The sequence below is a fragment of the Colias croceus genome, chromosome 15 (assembly GCF_905220415.1).
Source record: "Colias croceus chromosome 15, ilColCroc2.1".
Taxonomy (NCBI): Eukaryota; Metazoa; Arthropoda; class Insecta; order Lepidoptera; family Pieridae; genus Colias; species Colias croceus.
Genome location: NC_059551.1, coordinates 251,453 through 274,103, shown reverse-complemented (window position 1 = coordinate 274,103; position 22,651 = coordinate 251,453). Strand labels below are relative to the sequence as shown.

General features: G+C 38.5%; 1 protein-coding gene across 2 annotated transcripts in view; it reads right to left on the bottom strand.

Moving 5' to 3' along the window:
- Positions 1–1,532: 1,532 nt before the first annotated feature.
- Positions 1,533–22,651, bottom strand: part of LOC123697670 (THAP domain-containing protein 11-like) — a 75,918-nt gene continuing 54,799 nt past the window's right edge. Inside the window, exons 1-2 of one of the 2 annotated variants that reach the window (XM_045644179.1) lie at positions 2,465–3,195; positions 1,533–2,011 (exon numbers count right to left, since the gene is read on the bottom strand). In XM_045644179.1, the coding sequence (XP_045500135.1) occupies positions 1,612–2,011; positions 2,465–2,556 (492 nt within the window). In that variant the 5' untranslated portion in view covers positions 2,557–3,195 and the 3' untranslated portion in view covers positions 1,533–1,611. Of the gene's footprint in view, positions 2,012–2,464; positions 3,196–22,651 lie in introns of those variants that run through there. The other variant, XM_045644177.1, reaches the window with a different exon arrangement.

The window sequence follows — 22,651 nt, the reverse complement described above, 5'->3', positions numbered from 1 at the left end:
TACTACTCATGTTTGAAATGTATTTTCGCGAAAATTCACATAAAAGAGCATTTCCATTTCAGCTTTTCAATTTATGAATTAGTGAAATAACCTGTATTTATGAGGTAAAAACAAAACAATCCAACGAGAGACCTTTTTTATGCGAAAAATATGTAATTTCCGCAAAGCTACATAAGTTCAAAGGGTCACAGATATCGGAATGAGCCAAATTACGTTATTCCACGTTACCTTACTTTATTTTAGTAGGCTAGGGCTGCTGCTTGTGAGAAATAAAATTCGATAATTGTCCGATAAGTGAAAATTCGTGATATTTTTATATTATATTCTTCTACTATAAATAGGTAATATTACCATGACTTTAATCTTATTTTTATAAATTATTTACCTACAATAAAAGTAGAGCCGCTAAATATTGTAATTTTTTATTACTTATCAAATAACGATTGACGCTATCTATTCAATTACACACATTTTAACTCAATAAATCGTTTCCTGAAACGATAACAATAAAACATTCGAGTGACAGCCCTATTGTACACATAAAGTTCAAAGAAATTTTATTTGTGTAATGGTTTCGCCCTGTACTCTGTTTGCCTCGTATGAATTTTCTGATATAAAAAGTTTATTAATAATAATAAATTTTATAAAAACGTGTTTACTGCGAAATTGCGTTCGTATACCAGTTATTTTCTGTTGATTAAATATTTAATTTATTAAAGAAAATCAGTGCTATTTTTAGTGAAGATTTTTTTAACAATAGTCAGAAACTAGAAAGACGAAAACGTATCAAATTAAGCATCGTGATCTTTTTTTTTCCTATTCTAAAAATTCGCATTGGGTTGTTTTAAAACTAAATCACAGAATACATAATAGTAGCTAAACGCTAACTAAATGTCAATTCGTTTTATATTATGAGTAAAGCCGCTGGATTCACCTATACTAATACAGAAATAATTGAAAGCGACTGTAATTCTCATTAGAACCGAATATATAAGTTACACAGTTAATAATTAATATTGCTCATTAGAGGAGGCTTTGCGGCAGCCATATTGATGTTTTCATATCGATTTGTGTTACTACGCGGCTGCTCGTAAACAAATTTAACTATAGCTTTCTGTATGCGGCTTTGTTCGCACAAATGTTTATCCCATTCTAAACATTATTTTCTAAAGAAAGCGTAACTTATTTACTTGTTACGGTCATTATTATAATTTTACGTGTTTCCATCGATCCATTTAATATCAATATCCATTCACCAATCGGCCAGACACTAAGCTAATGTAGATCACTACATAGTATAAAACAAAGTCGCTTTCTCTGTCCCTATGTCCCTTTGTAAGCTTAAATCTTTAAAACTACGCAACGGATTTTGATGCGGTTTTTTTTAATAGATATAGAGTGATTCAAGAGGAAGGTTTTAGTATATAATTTATAAGGTTGTAGACAAACGGGCGAAGCCGCGGGCGGTAAGCTAGTTAGAAATAAAGATTGGGGTCTTAACAGAAACAAAAAGTAATATTCACCAATAATAATATATTTTAAAACATCAATTCATAACATACAATAATTAAGCTCAATTTTGATCTTAAACAATATAAAATTTCCAAACAATTAACCGTGTTTCTGTTCTGACAGATAAATGTGATTCTTGACAAAGTTGCACAAACTACGTGGCAAGAAGTCGTCACAGGCTTTGACGAACTGGCTGAGAGTTATCCCCTGGCCTTCCTTACCGATATAGTTCCTGCGATCAATCATTTCATCAGTTTGTACGCCCTGGCTGGTTAGGATGTGGAGCGCCATGTGTGCGTCAGGGTTGTCAGTCTGCGTAGAGATGGTTCTAGTGGCCAGGGCGGGTAGATTCAGGGTTGGTATCGCGGACTTCTTGAGCAGCAGCTTGCCGTACATGCGGTGCTCGAAGTGTAAACTGCAGACGTGCATGTTCTTCAGCTGGTCGACGTCTTTGCCGATCAGGTCGGGCCGCTTGCACGCCAGCACCCATAGGTGTATCCTGGAAAAGAAGGTAGCTGTTACATGTTATAAACTAGCAGAAGCAAAACAGGGCAAGTTGTCAGAAGGGCAGAAGTTAAGCAGGGCATTTAATTTTAATTATTATAATTAAGTGTGGGGTGATTTAATGTCCTAAACAGGATGAATGCGGAGGACCTCCCACCATAACGATTACCTCTTTCGTTAATGCAGAAGCAAGTAGACAAATAATTGAAGAGTTTATTTTTATTTTTAAAGTGTGGTACTTAGTATAAAAAAAAAATAGAACCTATTTTAATTATCAACTGCATTCAGGATAATTTTTATTAATATTAAATCATTGCAGAAAAGCGATTGATGGTGGCATTTCTTCTATTAGTTCTATTGGTCCCTTCTTAGTATACTATCCCGATTTAATTATCATAAAAACATGTATAACTATATATAATTTGAATGAAACAGGTTGAATGTTGACCTTTCATCGCGCGGGAACTGATGAAATCTCAAGCCCTTGTGTCTATGGGATGAAGAGTTGCATTGAAACACGGCGCAACTTGTGTTCACCATTGTACAAGCAAAGCAGAGCGGTTCCACAAGCGGTGGCGACCAAACCACGTGTTGAATGCTGATCTCAACGTGCCAAGCAAATTCCGTCCTTGTGTCTTACATTTACGAGTCTCGCTGCAAATTCTCCAATGAATAATTTACAGAAATGGTTACTAAAGCGCTGTGACCAATTGAGGCATTAGTAGCGCATGCATAACCAGTTGCCAAGCAAAGTTAGTGGCTCTGAAGTGGGATGTCACGCGAAACACGCACTTTAAATTGTCACATTGCACGGCCCGCTCAGCTCGCCTCGGCTACGTGTTGAATGCGTAGCCTTACGTCACGCAAAACTCGCTCTTATTCCCTCACCACTTACACGCCGCAAATCGGTCCAGTTTGTCTCGCAAGATGTGTATAGTCGAACACTTTTTTGTCACGCAAGATGTGTGTCACACTTTACTGTCACGTTATAATATCGCCCTAAAGGTGCATCCCGCTTCGAGCGGGCTGTCCCGTTACTATAGCGACCGCGGCGAGCTGTCACGCACCGACCGATGTCACGTAGATTTTATTGTATACACGCGGTGTCACGCTATTTATGTGTCACGTTAGATAATGCGAGTCACGTCACTGGCAGCTCCCGGCCGACTGAGCAGCTACCCGGGCACCCCCCACCCCGCTGCAACCCGGCCACTCGATGCATCGCTATCAACTTCAAAACACGTATGATAAATAAGTTATGAAAATTTCCAATCCGTTTGTATCGATTTATTCCATTTCCCGGGAACTGGGCTATTTGCGATGTAAGCGGCGAGGTGCACGCCGGATCACGCGGTGAGGGTTCCGTAGTTGGGATATGATTTTCAATTTTGAATAAATTGTTCAAATTGCGAGAATGTAATGTAAACTACTTAACATTAAGAAGTATTGTTAAACGGTATCTTCATCAATAAATAGGAAATTACTAATGATAATGAAGATATTATTTCTACTTTTCAAAGGTGATTTTCTATTAACCCTCACAAAGTTTTGTTAGATCGAGGTAAAACTATCACTTCTACTCAATTTCTATACATTAGGCGGGTGCTTACAAGCAGCAGACTTTTGCAACTTGTCCACGGCAAAGCCACGTCCACATCGTCCAAAGCTTGCTTGCTCTATCCACCAACGTCATAGCGAGTTACTTCAAGATTACATACACTACAGGCTAACCATCAGTATTGGCCAAAGAACATTCTAATATCCACTTATACCAGAGATAATCCCAATAATACTTACCTAGTTACAACTTACAGGCTTTAATTAGCATTCAGCAAGGTCTAGGTCATTTAGGCTTATCAGTTTAACCTTGGCGTTATCGGCGTTCACGCTTCTCGGTTGTAGTGAATGAATTTCGTGTATAAATGGCGGCATTTAGCGATTATGTCCCCTCACATGGGCAATAATGTGTCGTGAATGGAGATTAGGGAAATATATTATGTGCTGTGAACGGAAATTGTTTATGCTGAAGGACTGTGAAAAATGTGGAGTTTCTTGCCGGTTCTTCTCCATAGATACTGCTTTCCGAATCGGTGGTAATTCTAAAAATATGTATTGACGATTCGAAAGTGCTTCTAAAAGAAGTCTAATTGAATAAATAAATGTTTGAGTTTGTTACAAATTCAGCTGTAATATGACGAAAAGAGACAGATTTGTGGCCAATTTCAATACTTGGGAGGGATTGGAGGTTACAGGTTAGTAGGATGAGGGAAATAAGAGATCCAGTTTCCAGAAATGGTAGTCAGATTGTAGCTACTCCGGAGTGAAAGCCATACTTGTCAATAGCTAATATAGCTTTCGAATGGAATTAAATTGATGCTATTAATGTAACTAATTATTATTGTACTGATCATGTAAGGTATATCACGTACTTGTCCATGAAACCCTTTATGCTATTGGACCTTATACAACTATTAGTAATTTTTTTCAGAACAAATGGTACCAGTAAATTTTTTAGAATAAGTGGTACCAACCATAATATCCTAAACGATGATATTGGCCAATGAAAAACTGCTTAGAAATGCACTACAAATACGTTTTCTAAAGTTAAAAAGGTATATAAACAAAAACAGTGGTCGCATCTATACATCTGACCATGGGAGTGACACTGCACGAAAGGCCGAAACGGTAATTACTGCAATATCGCTTCCTCTCTCGTTACTATGAGGATATCTGCAAGGCAATGTGTACAAACATGATCAATCCTTTAAGCTGTACATAATCTAACTAGTAATTAGCCCCGACTTCGTCCAGGAAAAAATATGAATTCCTTACGTTAGGTACTTATTAATCATGTAACTTCCAGGCTTCAACACCGACTCCAGTACGAAGCTACCGGAAAATATTAATCTGTTCAAGCGTTCTCAAAAAAGATGCAGTGGTTTCGTTACTTATTCCTAACAAAATAACTTCCAAACACCTCTTTATCTTCTTAATATATATAAATCTCGTGTCACAATGTTTGTCCTCAATGGACTCCCAAACCACTTAACCGATTTTAATAAAATTCGCACACCATGTCAGTTCGATCCAACTTGAGAGATAGGATAGTTTAAACATGTAGGTACCACGGGCGAAGCCGGGGCGGACCACTAGTATATTATAATTTTAACATGGATATGAAATCTATGTTAGAATTATTCGATTTGGAAAATTTATAATTATTATTGACCACTTCAGGGATCTAAATCTAAACTCGAATTACTAGGTATTTCAATTCAATTAGTTACAAAAATGAATTTTTAGTTTAATTATGAAATTTGCTTAGAACAATAATTTAAATGCTTTTCAACAAAAATCAGTTATATATATATTTTATCTATATGAAAGAACACCTTTTTTCGATCCACAACATTTCTAGAAGAATACTTGAGCAAATGCCGCGAGATAAAAATAAACGCAATGATAAAATATCTTGGCCTCAAGTTTAGACAAATATAAATCTTACGAATGCATTCAATTGTTTTCCTGAATCATATTTTACTATCACAATGCTACTTCATAAAATGTTAAAAAATAGAATTGTTAAAGTTTTGTTATGTCTAGGACTAAATTATTATAATCTGTATTAAAAAACAGCGTGCGCCCAGCGTGACAGAAGTGAAACTTCTTTAGCAAGATTCATATAAAAATCGTTGCCACTCCATGACGTGACGGTATTGCCATGATGCGAACTTGAAATTTTACTCTCAACGCGCCTATAGAAGTTTCACTTCAAAAAAGAGTGTCAATAATCAATATTACCATTTACCAACGTCATGTACCACATTTTAATTTAAGACTCTTGAGCTTGAGTCACAGTATTAGAATATTATTTCCTAATGTGGTAGTGGTAATACTGTGCTTGAGTGCTATCAGTAAAATATGGTGATGTGTTATTATGAAAAAAAAAAATTACGAAAAAAAGCGCTAATTGTACCCATATCAGTTTTTTGTATATCTTAGAATATATAATTCTTAAAAGTAAATATTTCCTCGAATAGAGTCGTACAGTACTCCAAAATTGATAATGCACATAGAAATCTTCGTCACAGTTCGGTAATTGTCATATTCCCGGAGCGTCCGAAGACGATATGTATATAGAGTGTTTAAATGCATTTTCTTCATGCATAATTTAGTAAAATTTGTTTAGTCAAATGAAATACATTTTGGAAATACGACAATTAGCGAAGATTTGCATGCACATTATTAATTTTGGAGTACTGTAATGTTATGAAGATATAAGCTGTAATTGTGGCTGTAATTATCATCGCCATAAGAACATGAATAAATCACCATGTAAATGTAGTAACTACATACATTTATAATATTATGTTTAATATTTATTCTTTTGGTATACGACATCTACCTATGTACCGTTTTTTTTAAATAACAACTTTTACAAATCATCACTGTTACTAGAACACATCAGAAAAATCTTTTGAAGTGACCGTCAACTTCTGTATTTGACTTCTGGCCATCATATCAAAACCTCAGCATTTGGCAAATGTCCTAAAAATAAAGAATTATTATTAAATAATCAACAGCTCGATGACAAGCAAGGTGACCCAACCAAACACAACGCGATAAAAAACACATAAAAACTACCGACTGCGTGACAGACGGACATAATGCTCGATCATGCCGAACTATTACATTTATGCACAAAAAATAAAAGCATGCGTTGCGTTATAATTAACCAGAGAATAATGTAATAAGACGCTCGTGACTCCATTTTGCGTGATTGTCTCAGAAACTATCAAATATCATTTACATGTGTGTAGGTATTTATAGGTATTTAATCTATAGTCTAAATCTATAGTAAAAATCAAAAAGCTAGTGTTAAATATGTTTATTTTACTGATGACTGACTTTGTGTGTACGAAGTCGACAAATGAAGTGTGAAGCTATGGTGTGAAGTGTATGTTTTATTGTTATACGGCACACTAAATTTCTGCCTAGGTACATATCATATTATTCTAGATCTTCAGCTACCTACATACCAAATTTCATGGTAATCGGTTCAGTAGTATTTGTGTGAAAGAGTAACAAACATCCATCCATCTATCCATCCATCCTCATAAACTTTCGCATAGGTATTTTATAATATTAGTACCTAGGTAGGATATTAGCAGGATTGTTTGTTCTAAAATACGATCAAGAATTTTTAGCTTTCAATGTAGATAATATCACATGTTATAATAAGTACAATAAATAGATATTATATCCAGCCCGCTGTCATTAAATTTTAATAGTCCCAGCACATAATAATAGGTAGTTTTAGTGGTCCCAGTTACTAGCATTACTAGTCTCCTTGTTCTCCCACGCGATATTTAATTAAAACAACAAACAAGCTACTCAGTACATAGACTACATAATTTAAAACCTCATAAATTTTTTCACAAACAGACTTCATAATGTAATGGAAAAAGAGTCTATAAAAAGTTTATGTTCCGACATTTGCACAATAACTAATTCAATTAGTTATTCGTAACTGTGATCTCACCCATTACCATAATAATGAGAAATGACTCTTACATTTAACACACTTATTACTATTTTAAAATGGCAGGGTTTGAAGGACGTTGCGACCTTCACCGTCCTTTTCCATCGTGTAGCGTTGGAGAGAGACGGAGAATTTGTTTAGAGCCGGCCGCGCTTGCTTCGTCCTTGTCGCTCGCAGGGTGATTGATGATGGCATCTCGCTCGACAGCGGCATGGCAGCAGACAGAGCGTCGCCGAGTCAGTATTGCTGCTTTTTTAAATTTTAACCTAATTAGGGAATTTATCTATATATCCTAAGATAATCGGGATCAAAGTAAAGTGGTTGCTTAAATAAAGTAAATTTTTTATAATCAATTTAGAGGTTTTTCTTTTAAAAACTCAGCCCCCGGAATCACAGACACAATAGAAAATCTATTGTGTCGTGGTCCGATTGGGCCGCTCGGTGCTCAATGGGTTAAGACTATTTAACAATTTTATTAATTTACCCAAACATGATCATAAAACGATTTTTTAAATGTAACGCATAAAAACTACACTGAAGTAAATTAACCATGCACTTCCTTAATAATCGAACCCTTTGCCAAATTTGTGTTAAAAATGTCCTTTACTAATTTTTATATGAGATATTAAGTTAAATCTAATAAAGTAAAGCATGATGTCATATTTATTTAGTCGCTCATTAGTACACATGACACATCAGAGCACGTTGGCAACACTGCTCGCCTAACCGTGACTTTGGCTCGAATTCCGATAATTGGCAACAATTTCTCAGAATTCTCATAACCACTGTCGTCATTCTGTTTTTTTCGCTTGTCGCTAGGCTAATGTAAATTATTTTTTTGTTGTAACGAAACCGAAATTCGATGCCGTCGTTTTTTGTGCGGTTACCTGCTTTACATAACAAGGAGATTGACATTTTGTAGATAAAGGTACATCACTATGTTAATAAATTAATTTTGAAATAAATATAGATAGCACACGTTATTACCCTTTTCTGTGATCTGTGGTTATTACCTATGGCTTCTTAAGTCGTTTGAGTTTTTATAATATTATTGGAATGCAATAGAATTGAATTACATAATATGTAGGTAGTTTGTTTAGAATTGAATAGTAGTTCAAGCACATTGCACACAATATATTCAGAAACGTTTCATACATAATATTATTGTGATTTATATAGATTAAAGATAAAACATAGATAACGTGTGCTGTGTACACGTACAACATAGATAACGTGTAAGTATACCTACCTACTCTAGAGCCGTAATATAAAATACAGTACTCCCAAACTAATAATGCGCATAGAAAAATTCGTCACTGTTCGGCAACTGGCATATTCCGCGAGCCTCCGAAGATGATATGTATATAGAGTGGTTAAATGTATTTTCTTCATGCATAGTTTATTAGAATTATGAGTTTTGTTGTGATTTTATGGTAAAAGAGATAAGTAGCGAAATTTGTTTCGATAATTCAATGTAAGTTAATTGCGAGGATAAGCCACACGATTGCGAATATATATATTTGTTGTGTGGATTTACTTGGAAAATTCTATACGTAGAACCACAGACTAATAATAATATACTACGTATACAAAGAACTATTAAAGTGTCTTTCTGAAGCTGGCGTAATGATGGATGTATGGAAGGTTAAAATAAGGCAAAGTTTATATTTAAAAAATGATTTTCAAAAACTGGTTTACATTTAAATTGTGAAATCTAATCATTAAAATCTCAGTCCAAAGGATTTACAGAATCAGGGATTATCTCTATTTCTGATATCGTAGAATGATCAGAACGTTCATTATGCTCTTATTAATTTTCACTTTCCCCACTGCTATCTGCTACCTGTGCAAATACATAATCATTTTACCGGAAAATTCAACTTTGAAACAAAACTAAGAAGGGTATGTAACAGCAGCTCTATACAATTCCATACAGAGATAATACGTGCGGTCACCACCAATAAATAAAGACGACTGACGGATTTTTGATTTTTTGGACTGACAGGCTACCGTCACCTATCGCCCGAATTGTTTTCAGTTGTGTATGACTCTGAATTGACTCCTATTTCTTCCCAACAAGGTGCAAGATGCAAGTGCATTGTTTAGGGCACTTACGATTCAATGATTCGGGGTAATTCGGGTGTTTCTGGAAATACGATAATAGGCATGACGACAGTATCCATAAATGATCGTATTAGTGTTTTTAAGAGAAAATGTATATTAAATAAATTCAATATAGTGACTTAAAAATCTTAAAAACACTAAGATTAATGAGATTATCAATAAAATAAAACATTGAAATTCTGCAGTTGGCCATTTTGACTAAAACACGCGTGACGTCACGCTTAAGTAAACAACTCACGTCAGATGTATTTTGTTGTTATGAATATGTTGAGAATACGCATTTTTATTTATTTTCTATTGTTTCACGTATGCTTTATCGACTCTGAACAGAAATATAATTGCGAATTCACGAATACGTGGTTTCGGGGTTCTCCGCGCCAACTTTATACAATCATTTCTTATTATTTTCTCGCTTAAAATAATTACTAACACATTTTTGAGTATTATTTTAATGTGGATTCACACTGCAATACTGCACACCACTTATAAACTTTGAAATTCGTTTCTATAACACATATTAAATAAATATTTCTTTAATTTTCTTCGCAATGCATACAAATAATTACGTATTTACTAAAGAGTGACGTCACGCTTACGCCATGACACCTCAGAGCTGTTTTGGCACAGTTGATAAATATTTTTTGAAAAATGGCTTTTATCTTCGTAAAATTTAAGTATATTACTGAAATATAGGGTTTTTCTTGTATAGTAAACGTATACACACATTATGGAAGAGGATTTCAAAATCTTTCGTCATGCCTATTAGCGAAGATCTGCATGCGCATTATTAATTTTGGAGTACTGTAAATGGATTTAATTTCTGTGCAATAAGTGATAATTATTGTGGATGATGAATTATTTAATATTACGTCACTTCAGCCCCGTTGAATATTTATGCTGTGGAAAAATTTAATTAGTTTGGTACCTTCTCTATGGTCCATGCCCCATGGTACCTACCATGGACCATAGAGAAGAACATATAGGTAACATTTTACATTATAGCTTATAGCATTTATAGCAGCCTCTAACTTCTGTATATTAACCAAGATGGGTTCTTTAAAAGTTTCACTCTTTCTTATTTCAATGAACATTTAAGAAAAAAAATGTGTGCGTGTAGTGTGTACTAGTGTACCTACACACGTTAGAAGTGAAACTTCTTTATGACCTTATTTTTTCAAAAAATAATTTACTATACCTATGAATGCAACTTTACAGAAATACGTTGAATCACGCGTAGTAGGGATAAGAAAAAGATGGCGCGTAACAGAAAAAAGTCACGCGTAACGAAAAAAATAAAAAATGTTACACAAAATTTTTTTCCAACCCCGATAAAGCAGTTTCATTTCAAAAATTGCACTTAAATCTGATATCGATTAATTTAAAATTTTCAGTTATCTGAACCTAGATTTTTAACACTTTATATTCACGTTAAATGATATATAGGTATCTATCTTGGAAATAAATCTCGTTCTAGAAGTTTGAAGCTAAAATAATGTTGGCCCGCGCTAGTGTAAGCGGAGCCGAGTGACACAAGCTGTTTAATTGATCTGCGGTTACAGAGTAAGGGTGGGGCATATCTGTAAATCACCTAGATATTATTATAATATAATGAAGATATACAATTTTAATAAACTGTAGGTACCTTGTGCCTAATAACAATATAAATACAAAAGAATTATTAAAATTTCTTTTTTTCGTTACGACTTATCCTAATTACTGTTCTGAAAGTAGATTTAAATTTACATACTTACCTATCTTTTTCCCTCGGATGATAATAACTGGTTTCCCAAGTGTTTTTGCTAACAGTTTTTATTCCTATAAATCATGATTTGAATTAATAATAATATAATACTAATGGTCCGCCCCGGCTTCGCCCGTGGTACATATTTCGCAATAAAAGGTAGCCTATGTCCTTTCTCGGGTATCAAAATATCTCCGTACCAAATTTCATGCAAATTGGTTCAGTAGTTTAGGCGTGATTGAGTAACAGACAGACAGACTTTCGCATTTATAATACATATTAGTATGGATTTTTTGTGTGTAAACGCACCTTTACTAGCAGTAAATTTTTAAAGATGCAGTTACACTGGGCAAGTGTCACGCTATATTATATCGACTTGGCGGAGTTTGCAAAAAATACTGTAACTAATCGCCCTGTCACACCACATTGCACGTTGATATTTTAAATTCTTATATTTTGAAGAAAATGCAATAAATTTTAGCCGTTGCGGTTGACTAGCTCACATTATTTAATATCATGTACTAAGACTTATTTATGATTAAAAAAATACTGGTAGCCGGTAGGTTTACCATACTACTGTTCTATAAGAGAATAGATGCCTCAATTTATGTTTACAATGTTATTAAAACTATTTTTAATACTCATACTCATATACTTACCTATGTACTTAGTAAAGATTATGTCTTTTATTTCAATTAAAAAAGGCTTATTAATAAGTACAATTTGTGGAGATTATCCCCAGCCAAATTTTCAAAATCCTTACGCTTTCTTATTAATAAGTAAATGCAAAGGGTTTAAATTAGAAAGCCCGAACCCTCCCACTTGTCAAAAAAATATATTGAAATTTTAAACAAATTCAACCCTTCAACAAAAAAAATCGCTTATAAAGTTACGGTAACTTAACCGGAACCTGTAATCATCTTAAGCTACGTTAAGTCTTATAAGTTAGACGAATACAATAGCTTTACGTTGTAATTGACCACCTGTTCATAGAAAATCCCTTTTGTGTTCAAAAAACACAGGTAACTCCTGTACTATGCACAAAGGATTATAACCCTTATAATATTGAGTTAAGGTGTAAATCCGATTGGAAGTCGATTTCTGTCGAACTACGAATTTTTTATGAAGCAAACCAAAATGTTAAGAACGACTCAGCTTTTTGCCGACACGTTCTTATCGATTTGCCGGCTTCGTGATTTCGCTGCCTTTTGATTAAGCTTTGGCCACATCTGGGATATTTTTTTCCTTGAAAAAATTACTTATCATAAACTAGAATTTCTGCTTATTAGCATGTACTTAAGCTTCTGTATTTACTCGTAGATAGCTTATTCGGTCAAATAATTATTTTGTGTAATTGTATATCCTATTTTACCTAATAATTCGACATCTTTAAAAGTCCGTTTATTTTTTTGTTACTTACCTATATATTATACGAACTTAACCACATTAATTAATATAAAGCATTACCTACATCAAATGCCAAAATCACAAAATACTTACGCCGCCTTCCATTCTGAAGCAACAATTTCCTACATATTATCCCTGAACCAAAGAACTTCACCAATACGTCCAAAACAGGATCAATTGTAATTTTTTTTCAGTCAATTTTGTGCGGAACCCAATACATCACGGGCCACGGCAGAGCTGGCAGAACCCCAACACGACCTCCAGCTGATTTATTATTTGGATATTTTATTTCGTCCATCTTTATATTGCTACGAACCAATCTTAGCGAGACATTTTTCAACCAATTGTGAAGCATGATGATGTATGACTATTTATTACTAGCTGTTCCCCGTGGTTTTACCCGCATTCCTCCACTCCTGTTGGTCTTAGCGTGATGATGAAGGCCTATAGCCTTCCTCGATAAATGGGCTATCTAACACCGAAATAATTTTTCAAATCGGATCAGTAGTTCCCGAGATAAGCGCGTTCAAACAAACAAACTCTTCAGCTTTATAATATTAATAAGTATAGATTAGACATATGAAAACCATTTTATTTTTATCAGTACCTGACATATTATATGACTGAAATATCAATTAATTTATTTAAATCGTTTCCATCTAGATGAGTGTGAAAATGATCGAAATTTTCAATTTATATGCACCACTTCGCGAATTGATATGAAAGGAGAATGCCCATTTTTGGTACTGGTTTTTCTCATGCATCAAGACAACAATACTATTAAAAAAATCTCTTCAATTTAGAGGCCTTCTGACCATCAGAAAATATATTTTGAACAGGGAATGTTTTGTAAAATCTAATAAGACATGTAATTGTTTAAATCCATTATGATAGATTTAGTGTCCATTACCGTTTACATTTTTGGTACTTACAGGTTTTTCTCATGCATCTAGATAAAAATACTATTAAAAAAAATCTCGGCAATTTAGAGGCCTTCTTACTATCGGAAAATATATTTTGATCAGGGAATGTTCTGTAAAATCTAATAAGACATGTAATTGTTTACATCCGTTACCATAGATTTAGTATCCATTACCGGTTACCACGGTAACCAAGCGGTAACTATTATGACATTATGGTAAATAGCATGTATTAATATCGATTATTGTTTTCATTGAATTACAAAAAAATCAATTAACATAAAATCACTCTGTAAGGTATTGTCACACTGTAGGTTGTTTTAACATATATAGTGAAGTAAAATAATATAAATAGGTATATATAAAAAAATATTATTATGACATAGCATATAGTAACCAGTTATTTCTTATTTATTTCTTTCTTCGAATATGTAGTGAAAAAATGAATCAAACAACAACAACAATATGTAAGCCGAATAAAAACTCTATTGGTATTTTTTAAATATAATATATTTAGGTTTTCTTGAAATCCGTCCCGAAAGATTTCTGGTGCCTACCTACACTAGCCGATGAACAGATAGACTTTGTCTGAAAGCGTAAGCTCTACGTATAGATTAAATATGTTAAACGAAAAATAACCTTCAGACGATAAAATACTACCTAAATCACACATAAACCTAACTAAATCGGGTTTATTTAAGTTTTGAGGTTAATTCACATTTTTCTCAATATCTTGAAAACCCCTGTTTTTATCACAAAAAATCAATTGGTAAAAATCTTTTGAATATCGAAGAACCCTCCAAAACCACTCTGGCATTGATGCAACACTATACTGTGGTCCATACTTTCATGGGCATTCTCCTTTGGCATCTCCAACGACCAAACAACGTCATAGCCAGTTACTATAATTACGTCATTGTCTTTAATTAAAATGCTTCAAAATGTGACAGAACATCAACAGCGTAGAGTTTTGTTTTTGTAGTATTATTATTTTTTTGGTAATAGTTACCTACTTAGCTCCCATAAAAAAAGATTCGCCTCTGTTGTGGCCTATTCGATTATTTTGAGCTAACATAATTCTAATAACATTTGAATTGTCAAACCATATTGTTCATTTCCTAAAGATAACACACGAATAATAATGTTTACTTAAAGAAATGAAATCTTAAAAAGTATAAACAACGTTGGTAATCCTTCAAAGTTCAAACAAACAAATGATTTATAAAACATCGTTCACAACAAAAGATAAAAACAAGAAGAAAACCTACCTACACAGTTCGCGTATCGTTCGAATTACGATCATTTATTGCACATTATGTATGCTACTGGTATTAATCATTTCCTCAACTTGTCAGATATAATATTCGCATTTAGCTATCAATTTATCTTCGGGCCAATGAAGCGAATACTTTGTATCGAGTCGCGACGTGACTTCGATTTTTTGCTTTTTCCCTTCGAGATAAATCTCAAGGATTCGGACCTTTTTGTCGTACTTTTTTTATATCGAACACAATTGTACGCTACGCCCGTATGTCCATGGCAACTGAAAAGCCTATTTTAATAATGATAAGTCAGATTTGACAGCACATTTTTGTACCGCCCGGTTTCGTTCAAATTATTATTACACGAATTTTTTATTCCTTTGGTTTTTTATTACCTATTTGAACAACCTGATCTCCTCTCAATGAACAGAGGTGGTATTATTATTTATTACATGTTACGTAAGTAGGTAAACGGGTTTAAATATTTATCCACGTGTATGATCAATGATAGCTGTTATATCTGTGGTTAGGTATATTGTGATTATGCTTGTATAATGTATATTATGTTGTTATAAATTTTTGTGTTTGTAAATGGACAATTTGTATGAACAGGTCAAAGTCACTCATTTAGGTGATTCAAAAGCCCACGTAACCGTCTGATTTAAAATCAAAATACCTAGACGATTTGAAAATAGAACAAAAATCAACAATGAATTCTTTACAATTTCTCTGAAAACGTAAACATGAATATTTTCAACGCATAGATATACATATATTTGAGCAGACGAACGCGTCTATTTCATCACGAATCAAACTAAACATTTTATAAAACTTTACGATCGAATAAATTCTAACAATGAACACGTTAATCCGATCTACGCAGAGATTATTCCCGTATTAGAGAGAGAAGGCTGGCGAAACGCACGAGTGCGACAGAGAGGGGAGATAGGAGCATGTTTTTTTGGGTCATGGGTTCAGTGCTCGCGAAATGCGCGGCGAATGTGTGAGTACATGTAATATATTGTTCTTTACGTGTGCTTATGTTATGTTAAATATAAACTAAATGATTATTTTTAGTTGTACTTTTTATTTGGACCCAATTTGATGAAATGAAATAATTTTTTACTGCGTATAACGTGTTTGATTAATTATTGTGGTTTCAGAACTGTGACGTTCGAATGTGTTTTTTAGAACATATGTATAAAAAAATGGGTAGGTACTTACCTAATTTCTCCTTTAACTATTAATATCTTTATGATGGTGACAGTTGACACCAACAGTGTCATCATTCCTGAGATCAGCTCGTTCAAACAAACAAAGAAGCCCTTCGACTTTATATTAGTCTCGATATACCTACTTTATGATGATGACGTGATTTGAAAATGACTGTCATTAAAGCAGTAAGTAGGTATCTTAGATTACAAAATAAAGTACAGATGGAGCATGACAACCGCCCGTCGCCCTTGTCAAAGAAAATACGAAATCAAAAACAAATACGTCGCTGTACCAGTGCTATAGCGCATATAGTGTCATGCAATACGTCAAAAACGGTTTGCAATTTTAGTAAAAAAATGCCGTCTTGTGATAATGAAACGCTGTAAAATTTGTTCCCGAAAACAAAAAAAAGATAAAACATCGTTTCACAGGTTTTCTGTAGATTATTTGGCTGATTTATTTCTTTAATACGAATAATAATTTTACAGATATGAAGGAATACAAAACTTCAACGTATGTTGCCAGTATTTTGAAAATGAATTTGCCATTTTTATTGGTAAAACGGTAAAATGGTTAAAAGATCTTCAGGGTAATGCTGTTGGATTTTTCGATCGTGAATGTGATTATTTGTAAAGTGCACTAAAGGTTCATGATAATTATTAGATTATTTTAATAAGCATAATACATTATTTTGTTACTTTTATAAAGCTTAAAAACGTCATAGTCGTTTTCGCTAGCGATTTAATTTATGTGAACTCCATGATGGATGAAAATAAAATGTCCCGTATTCTCGACTAAAAACTACCGCTATTCGTATTCATATATTATGAAAAATAAAAAATAATATAATTATTATAGTTAATATTGAAACTTTTTTTATGTAATTTATTTAATAAAAAATTGAATACAATTATTTTGTCCATATATAACTTTAGTACTTAGGCAGGTACCTTATGTAATAAAAGAATTTAAATAAAAATTAAAACTTGACTTCTCATTGATGTATGTAGCCTACGTCACTACCGCCACTAACATAATAATTCAGATCATTGCAATGAAACCTCACCACTCAAAATCGGTCCAACGGTTTATACTGCAGGGCGTGTCAAATAAATATTATACATACATACATAAACTCGAAAAACATAACCCTCTTTTTTCCGTAGTCGGGGAAAAATTTGGGAAATTTTTCAATATCTGGCAACATTACACGCACACAGAAGCACCGTGTACGTATAGTGCAGCGGTGAAATGACAGCACACATAGCTTTATTGAAAATGACGATAAATTATTCGGTTTAGTTCGGCAACGCTCCATCTGTCTTTTATTTTGTAATCTAAGGTAGGTATTTATAATTAGACTAATTATGACAAATCTTTTCATTATAGGTACCTACTAGAGCCATGTCTATACTTAATAATAATATTATAAAGCTGAAGAGTTTGTTTGTTGTTTGTACGCGCTGATCTCAGTAACTACTGATAAACTGTTAAGAGGGCTTATTCAATTTAACGCAAGTCAAAATCTCCGCGATCTATTACGATAGATCGCGGCTTGCGCTATCCTTTTACTATGGACAGCATAGGTCCACAGGAGAGCGCCGAGCAACATGTCCTCTCTCTGAAAAGGCTCGCTGCCGACTGATTTTAATCGGGTCGCGCGCAGTGTTTTATAGTACTTTAAAAAAAATTGTAGAAAAATAATAGAGGTACCTTAGTTGATTTTTTAAATTTTATCTTATAAGTAAGACGTTCTTTTATTGCAATATGTATAAATTATATTCAACTAAGTCAAATATCTTGGTGAAAATAATCATTTTGTCGACTATAATTTCAAAAAAAATTCACATTGTTCGGATTTTAATTTCGTAAGTTAGGAGTCCAAAATAAAAAAATCTTTTAACTAACTATTTTAATAAGGATTTTTCCAGTTAGTTAAAAAAAAATGTGTGTTAGATCTGTCAGCTATTTCAGATATTTTTAGCTTCGAAATTGACACTAAAAGTGAAATCAAGTAATCATCGGCTCAGTTATCTTGATGGTATACACAAATACTGTATTAATTGAAAAAAAACTCTTAACTAACTATATAGACAATAAAATTTCCTAAAATTATTAGTAATTCATATGTTTGTAAGATAAGTGGTTGATGGACAATCTGGTTTGAAAAATCACATATTTGAGCCAAACAGCGCACGGACCGCGTGCTGCGCTGCCGCCCCCGCATCCACCGCTGCTACAACGGCGCCACCTAGCGGCGCGCCGAAAACACCCCGCTACCCGCCTATCGTGGTTGAGTCGCTCCCAAATTGGGCGACTCACCTACGCAACATCACCGCCTCGCTGGGGCGACAGGTAAGCGCGCGCGCCTACGGGACCGGCGTGCGCTTCTCGCCTCAGGACGAGGTGGAATACCGGGCGGTGGACAGGTACCTGCGCCGCATTCAGGAGGAGGGAGTTGAGATATCCTGGTTCTCCTACTCCCCTGAATCGGAGCGCAGTGTGAAGGTCGCCGTCCGTGGCCTTCCCGTCAACACCACGCCCGAGGAGCTCATGACCGCGCTGCGCGACCGGGGATATGACCCCGAGTTCGCGCGGCCCATCCGCGCCCGGAAAGGGCGCCCCGGATGCATATTCTTGGTCATACTAAGAAAGACCGAGAACCTCACGCCGGGCATATATGCAGTCAAAGAGCTGCTGTACATGCCCGGCGTCACCATAGAGGCGTGGCGCTCCAAGCGGGGCCCCGCGCAATGCCACAGGTGCCAGGGCTTCCGGCACTCGTCGCACAATTGCCACAGGCCGCTTGCCTGTGTGCGTTGCGGCGAAAGCCACGCGACCGCGGACTGCCCGCGGCCAAGAGACGCCCCCGCTATCTGCGCAAATTGCGCGGGACCACACCCCGCCAACCACTCCTCTTGCCCGGTGCTGCGGCGCGAGGCCCGCAACAAAAAGGCGGGCCCCATCGCGCGCACCACCACCACCACCACCCACGCACAGCAGCCGCGCACCGCGCCGGCCGCTCGACCCAGCGCGCCAGTAGCGCCGCCCGCACCTATCCAGCCGGTGCCGCGCGGAGAAGCGCACACCAGCGGCCTCATGGCGGCGGCGAATCCCGCCTCCGCCGCCCCCGCTAAACGTAAGCGACGAGGACGCGGGAAAAAATCCCGCTCGCAGCCCCCTCAGAGCGACGCCGCCACAGCGCCCCAAGCCGGCCCGCCCGCGCACATTCCGCCGGCATACCGCACAACAACGACGATAGCCGAGCGCCCCCGAACGGAGCCGAGTGCAACTTCGGCTCCCGAACATCGCCGAACGCAGCCGACCGCATCATCGTCGGCACCACAGCCCCCCCTAGCGGCGCCTGCCGATCCCGCGAAACGAGCGGTGATCCGAGCGGCGTCGCTAGTACTCCAGAGCGTCCTGAACGCCTTAGAGGAGGGAGCAGACCCCATACCCATAGTAATGCGGGGTCTCCTCAGCCTTCTACAACAGTAGCGCTCAGGCTGCTCTACTGGAACGCCCGCAGCATCGTGCCGACCCACAAGAAGCCTTTGCTCCGCCACCTAATGCGTGAGCAAAATATCGACGCGGCGCTGCTGAATGAGACGCATTTGGGGCCCTCATCAAAGCTAAGCGCGTCCGGGTACGTAGTCTATCGCAAGGACGAGGTGTCGCCTACTGGCGTGCGATACCGCGGGCTTGCGATCCTTATCCGTAAATCTATCCCTCACACCCCACTCCCCGCTTTCACATCCCAATCATTTTCCGCGCTCGGCGTTGAAGTGGAACTTCCAGCTCTTGGCAGACTGCGTGTGTATGCTATATACAGACCGCCTGCGGGGACTGTTGACACGAACGAGGTGAAACGACTTTTCGCCTCGGGCGTGCCGACCTTCGCCGCGGGTGACTGGAATAGCAAGCATGCGCACTGGCTGTCTCACTCCAACTGCTGCAACGGCAGAGCCCTCTATAACCTTATTGATTATAACAATATTGTAATAGAGGGCCCTCCTGAACCCACCCACTATCCCAATCAAGACTCCTTTCGCGCGGATATTATCGACTTTTCGATCCACAATGTGGTCCGTCAGTCGATAACGCAAACTGTTATTGCAGACGATCTCGACTCAGACCATCTGCCGGTATTGGCCGAGTTCGCTGCAGACAGTCCGGCAATCGCCCCATCCCGCTCCCTCCGATGTGTGAATTGGAAGCTATTTGCAAGCACGCTTGAGCGCTCCACCCCCGCACGCGCGGTCACAAGCGCTGCGGACGTGGAGATGTTTGCGAATGACTTGCAAAACACACTACAAACCGCCCTCGTCCGAGCCACGACACACAAACCGTCCACCTCCCGTCTCCCCCCCCTTCCCGGTTACCTCAAAAACCTTATCCAGAGGAAGCGATCTCTGCGACGGCAATGGCAGCGAACGCGCTGCCCGACCCTCAAGCGGCAACTTGTTCGGTTGCGTGAACAGGTTAGCACGGCGCTTGAGGAGCACAAAAGCGAGGGCTGGCACCGGTCGCTCGAACAGGCCGCCGAGGACTGGCCGTCGCTTCATCAACTCTGTCGCAGGTTCAAATCCTCAACCGCCCCCGCGCGCCCACTCACCGACTCCGCAGGTACTTATGTATATAGCCCTCAGGGTCGCGCTGACTTGTTTGCCGAACACCTGGCGCAAGTTTTTCAGCCGAACCCCCTGACGCCGTCGAACGCCGCCCACGCAACGGCAGTGAACGAATACCTAACGAGTTTTCTAAATTCACCGATGCCACTCGCTGAGGAAGCATTCTTCACGTCCCCGTCCGCCGTCCGCCGTGCGATTTCGCGTACAAAGTTGCGCAAAGCGCCCGGCGCGGACGGCGTGACGAATGAATCCCTCCGCCACCTCCCCCGTAAAACAGTCGCGGCTCTATCGCGGCTGTTTAACGGTATATTGCGCTCCGGTCACTTCCCTTCAGTGTGGAAGACCGGACGCGTAATAATGATCCCCAAACCTGGAAAGAATGCCTCCTTACCGAGCAGCTATCGACCCATTACTCTGTTGAGCACAGTCTCCAAAGTATTCGAGTCATTGCTGTTGCCGATGCTGCGCCCGTACGTGTCGCCTCGCGCTGAGCAATTCGGCTTTCGCGAGGCCCATAGTACCACCCTCCAGGTGACAAGAGTATTGCACCACCTTAGCTCCGCTTTGAACAAGAATGAGAGAGCGGTTGCAGTGCTGTTGGACATCGAAAAGGCTTTCGACCGCGTCTGGCATGAGGGCCTTATATATAAGATCCTTACCGCCACCCAGTGCCCCGCGCGGCTCGTGAGGATATTGCACTCCTTCCTCACGAATCGTTCCTTTCACGTTTCCGTGTCCCCCGCCATTTCACAAGACCACGCTGTGCAGGCGGGTGTCCCGCAGGGCAGCTGTTTATCGCCCGCGCTATACTCTGCCTACACAGACGATTTCCCCTCCCCCGCGCAACCCACCAACCTTATCGTCGCATTGTACGCCGACGATGTAGCCTTCATCGCCGCTTCGATGGCGACATCGAACGCGGTGATGAAGGCGCAGCGTTGGTTGGACGAATTACCTGCGTATTTTGAGCGCTGGCGGATTACCGCGAACGCTAAAAAGACACAGGCGATTGTATTCGGCGGTAGGACTCCCTCCACCCATCTCACTTTGGCCGGTGAGCAAATCCCTTGGTCCAACACTGTCACCTACCTGGGCATCACCATTGATCGCCGGCTTTGCTTTAACAGCCATGTAAAGAAGGTAATCAATAAGTGTAAATCCGCCCACGCAATACTTCGTCCGGTGTTAGCATCCGAACTCCCGCTGCGTATAAAGGTAAGTCTGTATAAGATCTACCTACGGCCGCTCCTCACGTACGCCGCGCCGGCGTGGTATGCGTATGTGTGCGAAAGCCTGCGCCGCAAAATGCGTGCGCGGCAATCGCTCGCATTGCGCACTATCACCGACGCGCCGTGGTGCGTGAGGAACGAGCGGATACGCAGCGATCTCGGTATGGAAACACTCGACGATTTTATCCTACGCCTATCCCAAAATATGTTCGCGCGCGCGGATGCATCCACTTATCCTCATCTCCGTGAGATTGCACCGATGCGCGCTCCTCCCGAGTCGCGTCGCCCTTTTCCGCGCGACTTGCTATCACCCCCCCCCTCCTGAGGTGTATACAACGCCCTCCTATCCACCGGAATTGCTCTGTGCAATGTCGGCTCCACAGACCGCGCCTTCTGCGCCACCCTCCTCCCACGCACTTCATGCACTTCCAAATCGTCCGGCGCATAACGCGCCATCCCTCCTTTCCTTCCTGCATGCACTCATAGTGCATTCCATCACTCCCACGCCACCCCCGCAAGTCCCGCTCTCCAAAGTTACTCCGGCGCGCCCAGCAGCGCCGCCCC